Source organism: Micropterus salmoides, unplaced genomic scaffold, assembly GCF_014851395.1.
Source record: "Micropterus salmoides isolate LMB-PRFRI ecotype aquatic unplaced genomic scaffold, ASM1485139v1 Ms_hic_scaffold_17, whole genome shotgun sequence".
Taxonomy (NCBI): domain Eukaryota; kingdom Metazoa; phylum Chordata; class Actinopteri; order Centrarchiformes; family Centrarchidae; genus Micropterus; species Micropterus salmoides.
The window spans coordinates 10313413-10330733 of NW_024040817.1; the positions used below are offsets into that span (position 1 = coordinate 10313413).

General features: G+C 39.4%; 1 protein-coding gene across 1 annotated transcript in view; it reads right to left on the reverse strand.

The window, feature by feature from the left end:
* Nucleotides 1–913: 913 nt before the first annotated feature.
* pkhd1l1.1 (PKHD1 like 1, tandem duplicate 1) overlaps nt 914–17321 on the reverse strand; it is a 62339-nt gene continuing 45931 nt past the window's right edge. The window contains exons 56-77 of the mRNA XM_038724579.1: nt 15727–15853; nt 14553–14671; nt 14221–14350; nt 13728–13901; nt 13297–13400; nt 12750–12870; nt 12525–12646; nt 12354–12444; nt 12045–12193; nt 11185–11307; nt 10955–11066; nt 10409–10525; nt 10133–10298; nt 9557–9789; nt 5348–5512; nt 5072–5229; nt 4039–4174; nt 2936–3280; nt 2634–2785; nt 2375–2521; nt 1706–1859; nt 914–1300 (exon numbers count right to left, since the gene is read on the reverse strand). Of these exons, the coding sequence (XP_038580507.1) occupies nt 1026–1300; nt 1706–1859; nt 2375–2521; nt 2634–2785; nt 2936–3280; nt 4039–4174; nt 5072–5229; nt 5348–5512; nt 9557–9789; nt 10133–10298; nt 10409–10525; nt 10955–11066; nt 11185–11307; nt 12045–12193; nt 12354–12444; nt 12525–12646; nt 12750–12870; nt 13297–13400; nt 13728–13901; nt 14221–14350; nt 14553–14671; nt 15727–15853 (3420 nt within the window). The 3' untranslated portion in view covers nt 914–1025. The remainder of the gene's footprint in view (nt 1301–1705; nt 1860–2374; nt 2522–2633; nt 2786–2935; nt 3281–4038; nt 4175–5071; nt 5230–5347; nt 5513–9556; nt 9790–10132; nt 10299–10408; nt 10526–10954; nt 11067–11184; nt 11308–12044; nt 12194–12353; nt 12445–12524; nt 12647–12749; nt 12871–13296; nt 13401–13727; nt 13902–14220; nt 14351–14552; nt 14672–15726; nt 15854–17321) is intronic.

Below are 17321 nucleotides of genomic sequence, written 5' to 3' on the forward strand. Positions count from 1 at the left end.
TTTGAGTGAAGTGTAGGACTAAATCTTTAGTGTCAGTCTTAGTGCTGATTCACTGCAAACAGGATATTGGATGATGATGTAGTCAAGGACCAATAGAATTGATTTCCTTATTTAAGAATATTCTCAGATACATTCACAGTGAATGGTGAAATTCCTAAGAGGAGTTTAAATACAACAGACATTTGACAATTAAGAATTTTTAAGAGAATACATTAGCCTATGTACATAGGCTACGCACACATTGGAAATTAAAGATAAAAAGTTGATCTTTATATACAGTAAATGCCATCAGTTGCACCTATACTCCTGGGAAGCCAGCTATTGCATGAATTGCATGAATTGTGTTTGCTTCTGTCGAATTAAGCGGAGTGTTGTTGGGAAGTCTGCTTATTGATGGCTGCGACGGGCCAAAATCATTAGCATTGCTGTATTTTTTTTCTTGTGGCAAATAAACAAAGCGTCATCACAACCTTCAATTTAGCTGAAAACATATTACTGCGTAAAGTCAGTGGTGAGATGACGTCCCTCACTAACTCGCTGACAAAGAATATGCCTGCGCTGTCTGACCCCGTCTAATTAAGTGTGCGTCGTCAAATAATTCAGAAACCTTCCTCCTCTCCTGAAATATTTGCTCGTCTGTCTCCAAGGTGCCCTTACAAGCTCCTACTGGCAACTCCTAACTACTTGAGAAACCTCTGGAGCTGTCGAAGTAGGAGTAAATTTCATGAATTTTCAGCACTTAAGACTAAAATGGTACTTTGAGAAGCTTGATAATTACCAGCCCTGGTGTAACCTATTCATATGAAACAGACATTTACACATGATAAAACGAAACAACTCAAAAGTCATGGTGACTTTATGTAAATATTAATAAAAGTTGCCCCCCCCCCCCAAAAAAAAAATAAACACCAGCCCTGTGTATAATATATTTAAAGATTACATTTGTCTTATTTAGCAGACTTATTTGTGTTACGGGGGATATAAGATGAGGTATTCTTCATAAAACCCTAGGTTCACAGACATATCTAGAATATCGGGATGAGGTCTGAGCAGCAGGCCACAGCGTAGACAACGCTGACCAGACACAGACTGCCAGCAGACACGGCGGTGCTGGAGCCAAAGATGCTCTCGTCAGGGGTGGACTGTGGTTTGCTTGTGGTTGAGGTGGACAAAGTGGATGCTGGCTCAGTGACGTTGCTGGAGTTTGACGGGGTCTGGGTGGTTGGAGTGTTTTTAATAGTGAAGGAGCGTGACTCGGTGCCCCACTCCTTCAGAGTGAAGACCATGGTTAGGTTCTCACCTGCCAGGAGAGGAGTGATTATTGTGAGTGAGCGAGCAAGTGATGGATATTTATTAGTCCTTTCAGAAATTCATAGTGTGTCATGCAGCAAACATCAGACCGACAACAACAAACAAACACTGCATTACCAACACAAACATCTCCCGAGTGCTCTACAAATTATAGGTGCAGCTCCCCGACACCCAGAGATTCAGGCCTGTTTTGTTATTTTATTGTTTGAGAAATCTAATACTAGTAGGCACAAATGATCTGTGGGCCAGGTTGGTTGAAAATGAAATGACAATGAAGAACAAAAACCTGCAAAAATCCCAGAGTTTGGCACCTTGGCAGTAAACAAACTTTATCTGAAATTAGTTTTGTAGCTGTTTGTTGGATTGATTTTGAATAAGCATAATGCAGACGTACCGCTGCTGAGAATGGACAGGTCTGTGAAGTTTGCCCAGCAGGTGCTGAAGAGGATGGTGGTGTTTCCTTCCAGCCCACCTACGCTGTTCCCACTGGAGTCCTTTAGGCTGGCTGTTACAGTCAGAGTTGTCACTCCAACAGAGACACAGTTACCCTGCAGACCACAACTTGCGTCAGTGTTAACAGACAGCGTACTTCAACATAATGTTAAGTCTTCTAGTGTGTCCTATAATAACTGATCTCATTACCTAATATAACATGTAAACATTCATGTTTTAATATTAGTGTTCTAGTGATCCAAAAAACAGTATTTATGGGGCTTGAAGGAGATTATTTTGCTAATAAAGATGGGAACAAATTTTAAAAAGGAGACAAATACCCAAAATAATTTCAAATCAAGGAAATTAGATGAAACATGTTTTTGTATAGTATTCTGTTTACATTTTTTTTGTATTACAAGGTCAAAATGTATTTATGTTAAAAAGGCTAAGTAGGCAGCTTTAAAGATGGTTCAAGATCAGATAAATAAATGAGTGTTTTTGGGGTATTCTGCCTATAGCAATAGTAGAGGGATGACAGGAAATCAGGGAGAGATGCAACAAAGGTCTCCAGACTAAGCAGCAGCTGTGCAGTGAGAATGATCTCTTTGGCAAAGTGTGATTGCCTCACCTGCTCATCCACAGCCATGAGATTAGGCTGCTGGTACAGAGGACCCACAAACACCCCGGATATCGGCTCCACCATCAGCAGCAGCTTGGACATGCGGGACACGTAGCTCATTTTAGGCTGCTCCCTCGTCACTTCTGCTGTGGCCTCCTAAGATTTAACAGCAGAAAACCATCGAACCAGTGAGCACTCCATCAAACCATTTTTCTTGTACTGTAGTTTTACTAAGTAGATGTTGTTATAATTAAGTCTTGATGTTCACCTGATTCCAGCTGGGGTCAGATGTTAGAGGAGGAGGTGGGATGATGCCCATCGAAGACACGTTGAAGCCGATGGACTGACTGAGATTTCCAGTAACTGCTGCCTGACCCAGATTATCTGCAATGCTCTTCAGCAACGTGAAGTCCTCTTCATCTGAGAAGACAAAAGGAACAGAGAGATTTTATATGTGGCTATTAGAGGGCTGAATTTACAGGCCAATGTTAACAATAATAAGACATTAAAACAGTCAGTATATAGAAGAGCAAACATAAGCACAGAATTTAGATTTCTGCTCCCACTAACTGTTAGTGCTGTTAGTGGTTTGCTGGACTGGAGGTTTCTTGAGCTCCACCTCCACCGTCAGGTCTGTGGATCTCTTCCTCCGTCGTGCGCCTCCACCCTCACGGATGATCTTGGTGATACGGATCATATTTGGGGGAACTTTGAGGTACGCAGCGAGGTTGCGGATCAGGTTATCTCCAAAGAACTCTTCCTCGGTCATGGCGGGCAGATTGAAGGAGATGAAGAGAACTGGGGATGTTCTAATCTCCACCGGTGTGGAGCCCCTCAGCACAATCTTCAGCATTTTGTAGTCCTGGTCGAAATAGTTAGTGCCCACAGTGGCATTCAGTTGGGGAACATATTGATCTGGAGGCATAAAAAAAAAATTTGAAACAGAAAATTATTGCTGATGTAAATTTCAATTTTGCTACTTTGACCCTCAGTTTGCTACCTACCTGCTTTAGTCTTCACGTGATTCATCAAAGACAAAAGAGCCATTTTATGTACTAAGAATTTAAATTATTTTCATTCATAATTGGTTGCTTTACATGTGGAAATAATAAATGATTAATTGTACAGTGCAGCAATGCTGAATTAAATTAAAAGTAATTTAACAGTTTGTTCACTTTACAGCTCAGTAGTGATTAAATGCCTGTAAGAACTGACAACAAAACATTTAAAAAGAGATGATATGTTGGGAGGTAATGTAGGTCAACTTGTCGCTGCATATTATGCAAACAGTAACACAACTGTTGCTAATAAAACAAGGTAAACAAACCATTCTCAGAGTATCAGACATTTAACATTAACACCAGACCACACACGTACATCCTTTACATAAATCCATTATATTAAGGGAAATTAACATTAATCATTTACATTAATAGATATTTTGAAAACAGAACAGAGTAGCCAGATCTTATTAAAACCATCTCCTAAAGCAAAAAAGCGACTTAATCAGATCCAAAGAAATATGACAAATGTGCCTGTTCTGGCCTATTCTCCACAAATGATTACACGAATGGAAAATATTATAATAATAATAGTAATAGACACTTTAATAGATAATGTAGGCCCGACCCTGCTTGTTTTATTTACAAAATCACATTATGTGTAATTATTACCTGTATAAATGGGCTCCTTCAGGGTATAGTCAGTGTTGGCAGCGTTCCAGTCAGCGTTAGTCGGAGCCACCAGCTTGTTGTCAACATACACATCCAACCGCTGTGGATTGGAGTAGAAGACTGACACCATGATGCTCTGCACAAATCAAAAAAACAAAAAGGTGTCGAAGTGAATAAAAGGAACTGAAGTAAAGTTTTATAGGGTTGACTTTTGACCCAGAGGTAATCAGCTATGAGGTCACGAGGTCCGGAGCACCGTGATTAAACGTAGGGTAAAACCTAACAATAAAAAAAATCATTGATAACACGATCAACTTCAATGAAGGCTTTCGGACCATGTGGACACAGCTGATTTGACTGTCGCATAACCTCACTTCAACTTGAAAAAAATTCTCGCTCATCAGCCTTGGGGAAACACGTGTGCACAATAACTGAGAGCACTGCGTTTTGGGCGGTACTATTTACCTTGAAAGGGGCATGAGATAAATATATTTTGTGAATTTCCGGGTGGGTCAAATAGGGTGAAGAACTGTTGCATTTATCCAACGAAGGTTAAAATCAAGGGCAACTGGACTTGGTTGAAGATGCCCTCCAGTTGCCCTTGATTTTAACCTTCGTTGGATAACTATGACCTGGATGACTGAGAATCTTCATAGACAACTGTTGCATTTGCACTACCTGATCACCTTTCAGTTTGTATCTTTTATTTTATGCAATATATATACATACACAGTATCTCACAAAAGTGAGCACACCCCTCACATTTTTGTAAAAATTTGATCATCTCTTTTCATGTGACAGCACTGAAGAAATGACACATTGCTACAATGTAAAGCAGTGAGTGTTCAGCTTGTTTAACAGTGTAAATTTGCTGTCCCCTCAAAATAACACATCGTACAGCCATTAATGTCAAAACCGCTGGCAACAAAAGTGAGTACAGCCCTAAGTGAAAATGTTCCAATTGGGCCCAAAGTGTCAATATTTTGTGTCGCCACCATTATTTTCAGTAGTGCTCTCCAGGTTATACACTGACCTCAGATGTTTCAGCACTGAGCATCATGAGGCGAAGTTTCTGAGGGCTGACGCTGGTGAAGAAGACGTCAAAGGAGTGTCCAATGGCCACGATGCTGTGAAAGAGAGACACTCTTTTCTGACAGGTGTAGCCCGCACACCAACCGTGATCCTGAGGACCTGGATACAAATACGTCCAACTGAATTAAAGACACATTCTTTCAATTTAATTAACTTGAACAGATCATTTAGATTGTTCTGGGTTTTTATCGTTTCAGAACTACAGGACTTAATCTACCGTTGATCAGATCTACAAAGCCATCTCCAAGCACAGCGACGGGGGACAGACGTCTGGTCTCTGTGTCAGAGTCAAGACTCTCAATCACCAGCATCCTGTAGTTCAGCCCGAAACATTTGTAGCTCTGCCAGGAACTCATGTACATGCAGTCTTTCCTGATCACACCTAAGGACAAATGAATCAACACAGTATTTTGGAATTGAGTTACTTATCAGCAGAAAGGCAACACAGGACATTAAAGGAAGAGGTTTAATGACTTTTTAACTACTTCTACTTTCTCTGATCTTTTACAATAAAACTTTTGACACTGAGCAAAGTCAAAAACCTAAACCAAAAAACTAATGCAGTAATTTAAATTTGTATGCTGAACTATTATTTTAAAGCTACAATGTTTTAATTTTGAACATTAAAAAAAATTTACATTGTGAACATAATCTGAAGAAGTAACAGTTCTGACATTATAGTAAATACGTCTCTGTTTTGTGTTGCAGAGATATCTTAGAAGGTAGCATGCTAACCAGCCAGCCTCGGCCCGTCCTGTGTAGTACCACTTTGTCCTTCAAGTAGTCTGTTAGAATAGCTCAAGCCTCCCTCCATCGTTTCAGCTGTGAGATGTGTGCGAGCAGCAAGTTTGCTATGTTGCACAAGCTCTTGCTTTTTAAGTCTAATAAATAAACACAATTAACTCTAAAAATGTAGAAACATTATTGCACCTATTTCCCTTATGTAACAGCAAAATACAACCCGACACCTGACTGAATTCAAGTTTCTCCCTTTTACCAAACTGAGACTAGTGGCCGGAGCCAAAACAACATGTACCCTGTTTCTGCTGAATGACCTGGATGGGAGACCTCCTGGGAAAGCTTGGTGGGCTAGTAGGGGTCAATCTTCCCTCTGGCCCACTTTATAATATCTGAATGCCCCAGTGCAGCGAGGGGAAGTTGTGCTATAGGAGATGCTGTCCTTCGGATGAGACGTTAAACTGAGGTCTCATTGTGGTCATTAAAGATCCCATGGCACTTGCAGAGAGTAGGGGGACAAGGATCATGCCACTTTGGCGATATGGGGGTGCTCAATGTCTGATTTTACATAGAACTGCCAGTTTTCTTTACATTACATTTACTCATTTGGCAGACGCTTTTATCCAAAGTGACTTACATTTGAGGAACAACGTACAAGCATTAATAGAGCATCAAATACAGCACGAGATCTGCAACTGACAATACATATAGTACTAGTAAAAGCAGCTAATAGCACATATCACATCAATGGGGTAAATACGTAGGGAAAGAATTAAGAGTTAACAAAAAAAGTGCTATCAATACAAGATAATTGTAAGGGGATAGAAGAAAAGAACAGGAAGTGCATGTTGAGGTTAGGAGTTAGAGGTGTTATAAGAGGAAGTGTTCTGGGAAGAGATGAGTTTTCAAGAGCTTCTTGAAGTTAGAGAGGGACGCCCCTGCTCTGATGGTTTGTGGTAGCTCGTTCCACCATCGTGGTGTCACAGATGAGAACAGCCGGGACTGGGATTGCTTTGTGTGAAGGGATGGCAGAGCCAGGCGGCGTTCGTTGGAGGAGCATAGTGGCCGAGAAGGAACGTAAACTTGTATTATGGAGATAGGTGAGTGCAGACCCAGCAGTCACTCTGTATGCAAGCATTAGTGACTTGAATCTGATTCTGGAGGCTATGGGTAGCCAGTGGAGGTCATGGAGTGACATGAGTCCTTTTGGGCTGATCAAAAACCAGACGTGCTGCTGCGTTCTGAACCACTTGTAGGGGTTTCACCCAATAAGTTACACAGCCTGTTACAATATACATTACAATGTTTAATTCTGTAAATAAACATGTAAAAAGTGCATTTAAAGTGCATGAATAAATCCAAAATTGTAACCCTAATCCTGGGTCGTCAGTACACATTTGTAGGCGTAGCGGGTAAACGGTCTATGGTGTGCAGTGGCAGCAGAGGAACGCTTGCTGAAGAGAGGGAGCCCGGCTTCACTGGTGTTGTGCCGAGTTGTCTGCACCTCGCGGGACTTTTGGATAATTTATGACCGCTGATTAACCACACAAAGAATATTATATTGTTTTTTTATACCATAACCTTTTACTATCAATATTAACCTTTTTTTATTATTATACTTGTTACGACCCATGAGGTCTGTGTGCCGTATTTGTATTGCTGTGGGTGTATCTGTCTCTTTCCTGCAGGTGTGTACCTGTACCCTGAGTGTGACGCTGGGCTGAATTCGCAGCTGTGGCTGATCAGCGGCAATTAGAGGGCCATATAAGCAGAGCCAGTGGAGTGCTCTCGGTCTCACTTCTCACTCATCTCTCATTCACTCACCCACCCTTCCTTGGACTCGTAACCGTCTGTGTGGCTTACTGTGTGATTATTGTGCGATTTACTGTGTGATCTACTGTGTGACACTGTGTGTGTAGGATGTGATTGGCGGGGTGCCGCTGGCAACTTCTCCTCGCGCCGTGAGGTCGGTGACTCCGTGGAGGCGGTCATCAGCTTGGCATTCCTGATCAGTGTAAGCCAGTGTGGTGAGCGGCGGGCAAACTCCATGTGTGCTTCCACAGCGCGGTGGAGCTGGAGAGACCGTATGGCCTTTTATGTTGCTACCTATGTTATTTAGTTACTTTATATAACTTCCATCGTCTCTCGTGTGGACAGAGATGGTTTTTCGTTGATTAATCGCCTTTTGTTATTTTCCGATTAAGAATAAATACATTAACTTGACACGTGTTTTGAGTCAGCCTTGGTTTTTCCCACTCGGTTATTTATCTTTTTGTTCGTCCCACACCCCTAGACAAGCCGAGTACGTAACAATACTCTTCATTAGTTTGTTCACATACATTATGTAGGGTTTAGGTCAGAGCTGTGAAATTGTTTTAGTGTTTTCCCCCTTCAAGGCCGGGAGAGGATCTCTGTTCCCCAAAACAAAGAAACCTAGACTGTGTAAATGATTATGCATCCCTTTGCTTGGGGTCAGACGCCTGAAGCTGCACTAGGCGTCAGGTCTCTGGAAAAGCTGTATCTGTTTATTCTCTTTTATTAATAAATTCTTCAAAGACAATGGTTTGTTGTAATTCAATTATTTGCTTAATCCCTCACCAGCAATATACAATTTCCACGACAATTATTATAAAGCGCATTTTATTCAAACTCAACAGAAACCAATCAAAACACAAAACTATCTTGGTTAGTCTTTCCATTGTTCCAACAACCACCAACTCTGGTTTGGTCGAACTAATCCCATAATGCTGTTTTCGGCCGTTATCAAACCTGCCCACTCACCTGGTACTGGTTGTGGGGTCAGCTAATATAACTGCTAAGTTAGCTGTACAGATGACTGAAATTACTCTGCCAACTAGCTAAGCGCAGTTAGCAATAGTTATGGCTTGATATGTGATGCTGCCCCTATATTTTTGGAGTATGAATTCAACAGGTGGAGAGTCGACTCAATTCTTACACATTCAAATGCAAAATTCAGGTGGCAGGTGTAATTTCAAAATATATAAATATATTTTTTCTCCTGTAGATCAACTTTTCTCATGTAATATTATCCATGCTGAGACAACACATATGAAGGCATGATTTAGCTTTCCCTCGTCTTTTGTCATGTTCAAAGGGAGAGAACGGAAAACTTGACCAAAAAGAAACTGTGTCAAGAAGTTGTTAAAGTTACTGATTGGTGGATGCATGTTTTTGGGTCAATTTATAATCAGTATCTTTTCTTTTAGCTTATGATACGTCTTTTGGACAATGCAAATGTGTTTCTTCTATGTTTATTTGAAATGCATATTTTCTTAATGTGCAAATAAACCTTTCTAAAGGCATTTTCATTTGTTATTTAACCGCAAGCAATATTTCCAAACATTTTTTAACAAATTATGCTTTAAAAAGTGGTGGGGACAAAACCAGCCATTTCAAAAAGTGGTGGGGACATTTCCCCAGCGTCCCCAGTGTAAAGGACACCTATGGAATTAGGTGACTTGAATTTCACTTCCTATAATCCTACACTTCTGTTTTTTTGAAAATTTGAAAATCAAAGAAGCAAACTTACTTAAAAGTGGTAGAGCCAACTGTAGTAAAAACAACTGTAGTACCAGGCAGCTACTGTTTAACTGGGGACTGGGAATCTGATTTTCATTAGTATTGATCTTATTATGTTTACAAAAAAAGACTCCCTCTCTGTTGTTACCTTTGTGTGGAGCGATCTGGTTCACAGGTATGCGGCTCCCATTGAGGAAAGTGAGCATGACTTTCGGGATGCGGTAGTCGCCCAGCCCCCTCCTGGGATCACCTCCCCACTCGTACTCAGACTGAGGCACTACAGCTCCCACTGCACCCAGGAACGAACCATCCAAGTCCTTCAACAAGCTCTTCTTCTTCGCATCGCAGTCCATGTCCACACAGTCAGACGGGTTCACTTTACTAAAGCACAAAAACAGAGTGATTGATTTTATTTCATTATATACAAAAAGAGCAGCGAGATTATACTAATAGTTTAAAGTTTTAAATGATTTGTGTTAAAATACACTTCTTGTCAGTTTAAATTTAAGCAGCAATATTTAATGAATGCTGCCAAGTGCAACCCTAACTCGAAGACTTATAAAAAATGTGTGGCTTAAAGGCAGAGCAGGCTGTCCACATTGCACCCTCCGCAATGTGTGTTGACATGACTAGACTAGAAAGACACTTAATAAATGCAGTCCATTTAACCATTTCTCCAGGTGTATTAACATTTTTTTTTCTTTTCTGTTGTGCCATGATTTACCTCAGATCTGGCCTGTGGACAAAGACTTTGGCCTCCTCTGTGCTGTCAATCATCCTGATGGCTGAAACCTGCACAGGGTGCTGCAGATCCTCGTTGAGTGGGTTGGTGATGAACATGAAGTTTGTCTCACTGGAGCAGATGTTTCGGAAACTGACAAATGTTGTGTCTACAATGAGAAATGAGGAATAAGGAATATGTTCTTCTTCAAATCATTGTGAACATTGTTTGCAGCAACATAACATAACTCTAGCCCAAAAGCTCAGAGCCACAAGTCACCTTTGACTTTCATCAGTCCTTTGATGGCATTGTAGTTGTTGTTCAGATGATGGGCCATCACTGGAGCGTTGTTGTGTTGAGATCCAAAAGTCGGCCAACAGATTCCAGATCTGCCACCTGTACAGAGTAAAAACAGAGTCACAAAATAACACATTTTTTCTTAGTACCCAGCCTGCATTTATACAGAAAAAAGGATAAAATCCAGTTCTTGTTTGCTTATGTGAAATTACACAATTAGAACCTCTTTTATAATTTTTAAGATCTTTGTTAAGTCAAGGTTATTCATAAAGCTGTTTCTGTACCAACACAAGTCTCTTTCTCAGAGCTTAACTTGGGTGATTCAATTTAAAAAAGGCTTATCCTATTGAGGAAAATATTAAAACAGGCCTTTTAAAGCCTGTTTCAACACTGTATACCCTTTCTCAGCCTAAAATGTCATAGTATTCCTAAATTAAAACATAAAAATCACTAAAAACATATGCATCTACTGTACTTTGTAGCACTGATATGAGGTGTTTTGACAGTATCAGGGAGTTTGTACGGTACCTTTGAGAGGTCTTGGGGCTCGATGTCCATTACTGATTTTAATGTTAAAATCAGTGGAAGGCAAAGTGTCTGAACAGTTAAAGCTCGGGCTGCTGCCAACAATCAAAGCATTCTGGGAAAAGATGGTCATAAGGAATATGAAATGTGTCAACTACTTATTAACAAATTGATATGTGATGTGTGAGAGGAGAGGAACAACTTAATCAATCAATCAAAATAAACCTGCTTACCTGAATGGTTACAGTTTTATCCGCATATGCGTGAGAGAGAGAAGGAGGAGCGAAGATGAGCGGCATGATGCCCATCCCGTTGTCCACCAGGGTCACATTGGAAACAACAACATCAGTGATGGTCTGTGATGTCGGTGGAGAGGAAGATGAAGAAGAGGAGAATAGTGATCTTTTAATATCATCTAAATCCCGCAACTCCTAAGGCCTCATCTTTACAAACATACTGAGCATAAAAGAAGAAGCTTATTTGTAACTTATGAACATGTGATCTTTAAATCCAAAATAAACTTTGGCATCTTTGTTATGATCAGTGATTTTTCCCTTAAATAATATTAGCACAAATGAGGGTTTAGTCAGAATTAACCATGGACCAAAAGAGAAAAGCAAACTTTTCTACTCAGGATCATGAGATGGTAAAGAAGACTGAAGCCAGGAAACACGTACTATTCTGTGGACTAAATAGCGTGTTAACAAAAAGCCAAACATGTAGCTTGGGAGTGATAATTTATATGACATTGTTCATAAAGCAAATGCAAAGTCCACAACAGGCTTGCTCACATATGCGTCCCACACTGCAATACCCCTATATAAACAGAAGGAAATTCATTAAAATCAAGTCTAGGCTTTGCTTAGAGATAAGACTACTTCCACATCAAAATTTCTAAAATAGTCTTTACTCTACAATGTTTTTTTGGTAAAATATTATTACAGCAGGCTGCACATTTGGCTCTCTATATTCTTGTTTATGAGTTTGAAACATCAGTGGACCTCAGGTTAAGAGGCACAACTCCACACTGCTTCCTCTTGATGCAGTCAAAGTAAGGCAGAACATTGAAATCAAGGTGTTTCAGTATTGAAACCTGAAAGTAAATGCCGTAGTCAAAGCTCCTCCAGATGAAGAAGTCTTGGATGAGGCTGCAGCCGGGCAAACCGTCTTTGTTGAGATAGACTCCGAACAGACCACCGTGAGCCTCGTTGTTAATCCACTTCTGATTCCCGTTAAAATAACCTGCACAGGCAGAAGTCAGGTTGGGGTAAAATCTTTCAGGTCCTCTGTTCTGCATCTTTGTCCTGAGTCTGAACATTCAGTGTACTGTTTTAAAAAGAAAGACCCTTTCTGGCCAGCTTTGGAAATGCAGCTGAAATGTCCCAATATCATCATTTGTTACCTGGACAGGGTTCACCATCAATGCGATAAGCGACTCTCTCGTAGCCTGCCACAATGTTATTCTGCAGCACCACATTTGTCCCCTCATTGACCTAAAGAAAACAGCACTGATAAATGCAGTAATAGATTTTTATAGGAGAAGTGGTTTGTTTTGTATTTTGAGAGGACAGACCTCAATGGCAGCGTTCCAGGCTAAGTTGAAGGGCTCCTCTCTGTCCTGATATGATCCAGGCCACAGCGTCATCATCACCAGGTTCCACCTCACGGTTATGTTGTTGCCCCAAATTCTGATACCTGCAAACAGGAACACATTTTAATACTTCATCTTAACACATACTAGAGTTCCTCTTCTTTGCTGGAAAAATTACATCACTTTGTTTCACAGCTCAATGTTTACCTTCTCCCACAGTGTGATGGACGATGTTGTTGTCAACGTTAAGTCCCTCTGTTCCAAAGACTCCGATGGCTGGAGAGAAGCCCTCGTGGAAAGCACAACCTTGAATTGTGTCTCCTGAAACCTTTTAGGTAGATTAAAACAATATTAATTTTACACATTTAACATATACCTTCTCCTTTTTAGTAAACTACAACAAGTCTAAACAACACCTAGTGATCATGTAAACTTCTGCTGAATGTTACAGGAGATAAAATAACGTTTTTTTTTATCTTTCTAACATAAATCTTGATATTCTTACTTCCAAAATACTTTTTGCTTTTGAATTTTTCTGCATTTGAATTGTATTATTCATCTATTTCTCTAATATGTTTTATACTACTGCTGCCAATCAGTGATCAAATCTAAAATAATTTTAATTCCAACATGTGATGGACATGTCTACCATAACACTTCTCGATTTATTAATAAGTTAATATTCAGGTGAATTTATTTTCATATTTTAACATGTATCTAATTTAAGTGTGTGTGTGTGTGTGTGTTGCTGTACCTTTCCCAGGTTTAGGAAAGCCACAGAATAACGAGGGTCGGTGTCGTCGGTCCAGCCTTCCTGACCAGAGTGGAAGAACTCCACATTCCTGATCTGAGCTTTGCCTTTAGGAAGAAAATATCAAACACTGACATGCTTAATGTGTTTATATAGAGAGCATAGTTGATAGTTTGTGTTATTTAAATGAATGAACTCTGAAAAAGAAAAAAAAACGAATGAATGATCCTCAGTTTGTGCTGAGTTACAGATGCAAAGGTGTTTTACGGATCACATGGAAATGGAAATGTGCACCTAAAAGAAAATCTACCTGCAGACATTCCTGAGTCCAAATTATCTGTAAATCAACAGCTTTAAACTGAGAGGGATCATAGGTCCAAAACACCAGTTCAGTAATCGCAGTGTTCTGTAAGAAGAGAAATCACATTGTTTACCTTTATAGTTGATACCAGCCCAGGAGTAGGTGCCCACCAAAAGTCTGGCCCCAAATGACTCCTGCATCATCTCTGGATACTCCTGACCGATGATCTTAATGTTTCTGGTCAGGAGAGCAACATTAGCTGCCAGAGTGTAGGAGAATGATGTGCCTGAGACAGAGTGAGTCTCACCTGAAGAGAGAGAGAAAAAGAGGTAAATATGGTCGTATTTCAGGATAAATATAAATGCACACCACGACATACATCTATTAAGCTGACAAATTAAAGCCATGGGCTAAATTTCAGTCCTTGACTGGTAATGGATATTCTGAATTTCAGATTAAAACAAGGACATTTTGCTAATAGCAAAATTTAAAAACCTTTATAACATGACAGTAAGTTAAGTAAGGAATATTAGTTGGCAAGTAGCAACTTGGATGTCTGTTCAAATATACAAATAAAACTGCAGTATGTATAATTTTGCTATTCTAGAGATAGATGTTGAACTGACTGATGTGAGTGTGGGTCAAAGGCTGGTTCAGGGTCAGGACTCGGCCGTCTGCTGACACGGCTGTTATCTGACGTTTTTCTGTCTCCCAGGCATTATAACTGGTGGTGGAGATGCCGACCTCATCTCCAACCTGCACAAAAAAGCAGACATATAAACAAATGACTGAATACTATCTTTCGTAGTTGTATTAATACTAAACAATGACATAGGTCAGTGTAGTTTCAGTTATGTCTGATTTTACATAAAGGCAAGATTTTGTTTTTTGATTACTTCTGCTTAAAGAATTTTCACATTATAATTCATAAACACTAAAACAAAGACATAAAACTGACCTGCCAGTCCACAGACTGCGTCAGGGTCAGAGTGTTGGATCCGGCCTGAGCAGTAGCAGCGAGTTTGGTGTGGTAAACATTGTGAGGTAGTCCATAGAGCTCCAGACTACCAAACACACCTGTGGTACCACAAAACACACACTGAGCTTGTTCTGAAACATGTGACACCACACAGTGCATCCCACTGAGCTGGGATTGTACATGTTATGGTATAATTTAATACTATCAGATCTTCACTGGCTAATTGTACATTCACAACGGAAATTCAACAGTTCAGTTATCTTTTGCATGGAGCAGTTATAGTTATTATTCAATTATCACTGTTAATAAATAATATAGTGTAATATATTGTTTATGAAATATCAAAAATATTTGGTATGATACAACAATAGCTTTGAAAATAAAAAGGTAGTTAAGACAGCGCTTACAGGGAAATGGATGAAAAAATAAATTCTTACAGTTGAGGATGTTTAATGTAATGTTTTAATATTTTTGTAACATTTGCTATAAGGCTCAAACAAGAACGTTTTGAAAGCTGCTGGGAATCCTGAAAAGAGGATGTATCACCATTTAGATAATTTAAGTTATCCGGTAGTAGTCTAGTAGTCGTTAGTTGTTGTGTTATTTCTTACATGAATTAAGGAAAACAGAAGCATTGGGTGTATAATTAAGTAAACATGTACGTAGCAGGCCCGTACCCCTCTTTTTTAAATGCAGCTATGTGTTTTAATTTTATTGTTCTTTACGTAACATCTGGAATCATTAATGTCTACTCCCTGAAAATTTACATTTACCCACATTCTAGAGAATCGTTCATACGAGTTCATAGAGCTAGCAAATCTATCAACTCTGATCCAGTTTCACAAAAAATAATGTGTTTTTTAAACATTAAAGCATGTAAACATTTTCTAGAAGAAACCTAAAATACAAGTATGAACCTGAAAATTAGTATTCTATACTACCTTTAATAAAATAGAAAAATGGTCCACATCCAGTATGTAGTTATATTTACATTTCTTAAAATATAGCACAATTATATCATTAAATGTATTGCACAATTGCAAATATATTTATAAATGTGTGACACTGTTGCAGTGCATACACTAAAAGGTTCTGTTATATCTTATATATATTAATTCAGGTGAGCACATGATCGCAATGCTTTTTTTCTTACCCAGGACTTTGGATCCCTGGTTGGGTCCATTAGGCAGAGGCCAATCAGGAGTGCGGTGGTTCCCTCTCAGTTTGATGTGCAGCTGACCTCTGAACGGCTCTCCCCATCCTGCAATCAGCCTGCCACCCTGAAACAGCAGGAGATGCAAACATTACTTCACACAACACACTGTACCAGGCATCAACCATCAATTACACTATGTGTGTAGACCAACGACCCCACTGAGGTTAAATAGCTAAGTTTCCCTGCCAGTCAGTCAGAACTGAAGAAGTCCTTTGGATGAGGGACGAAACGTCTTCCAGTATCTTCAACCAAGTCCAGTTACCCTTGATTTTAACCTTCATTGGATAACTATGACCTGGATGACTGAGAATCTTCATAGACATATGTGTGTAGTACTGTGATCACCTTTTACTTAGACTTAACTACTTTTAATCACTCATGTGCCAAATGTGCCAAAACTTTCTTCATTTAACCAAAGATAAAACTGTAGTCATTGTTTTTGGAGCCAATAGAGAATGTTTAAAAGTCAGTGCTCAACTTCAGTCGGAAATGTTGAAAACCACAAACTAAGCCAGAAATCTTGTTGTAGGTCATGGATTCAGATTAAAGGATTTATGTCTCGGCAGGACCTGGAAAAACTTGTCAATGCATTTATCTTCAGTCGATTTGACTACTAACTATGTTTTTACAGGTTTTCCTGAAACATCAATCAGACAGCTGCAGCTGATTCACAACGCTGCTACTCGAGTCCTCACTACGACCACAAATGTGGATCACATCACTCCAGTTCTGACTGTCTTAACAGGGCCGAGTAGGATTACAAGTACAGTTTTCTCCGCAAACAATGTGGATTCACAGTGATGATTGTGAATAAGAGAAAATATAGTACGAGGTTTGACTGGTGTGAGAGATGGAAAATAAAATAAGCAAACAATGGAAGGAGAAACAATGATGATTCATAAACCATTAATTATGGGTGAACAAATAGGTTTATCGGGTAAATTAACTTGTTTTTCTATTTGACAATTTTTAAAAAATTGTAAAATGTCTGTTTTAATTAATTATTATTTAATTTTGTAATATTTCCCTATGTTGCTTTTATGTTTTATGTAAAGCACTTTTATTTGCCTTGTTGCTGAAATGTGCTATAAAAAAACTTGCCTTGCCTTCAGCCTCTTGTAGCCCAAATGAGTATTACAACAACAACAAAAAATATTATTTTAAATATTATTATAAATAAATATAATTTTAGACAGATTATCCTGGCAAAACCTGCCAAAAAATCCACCCTGCCCTTCAGTTCTCCCTCAAAGGCTCTACCATCCAAATTTCCAATCTCTGAGGTTTCTCCAGTGTTGAAACGCCTTCGACCTTGTCATGTTGTATGGCCACAACACATTCTTTGTTCTCCATTTACAGCGCCAGGGCTGTGTAGGAAAACTAGATTTTTTTCCAAACGCACACACAAAACAGACAGCTAGCAAACTGAGGGAATGTTTGGTGAATTTGACAAAAAATGTCTTGGTTTCACCCCTTACTATCCCGTCAAGTCATAAATATTGGAGCAAAAAAATTTTGGATGGAAAATGGAT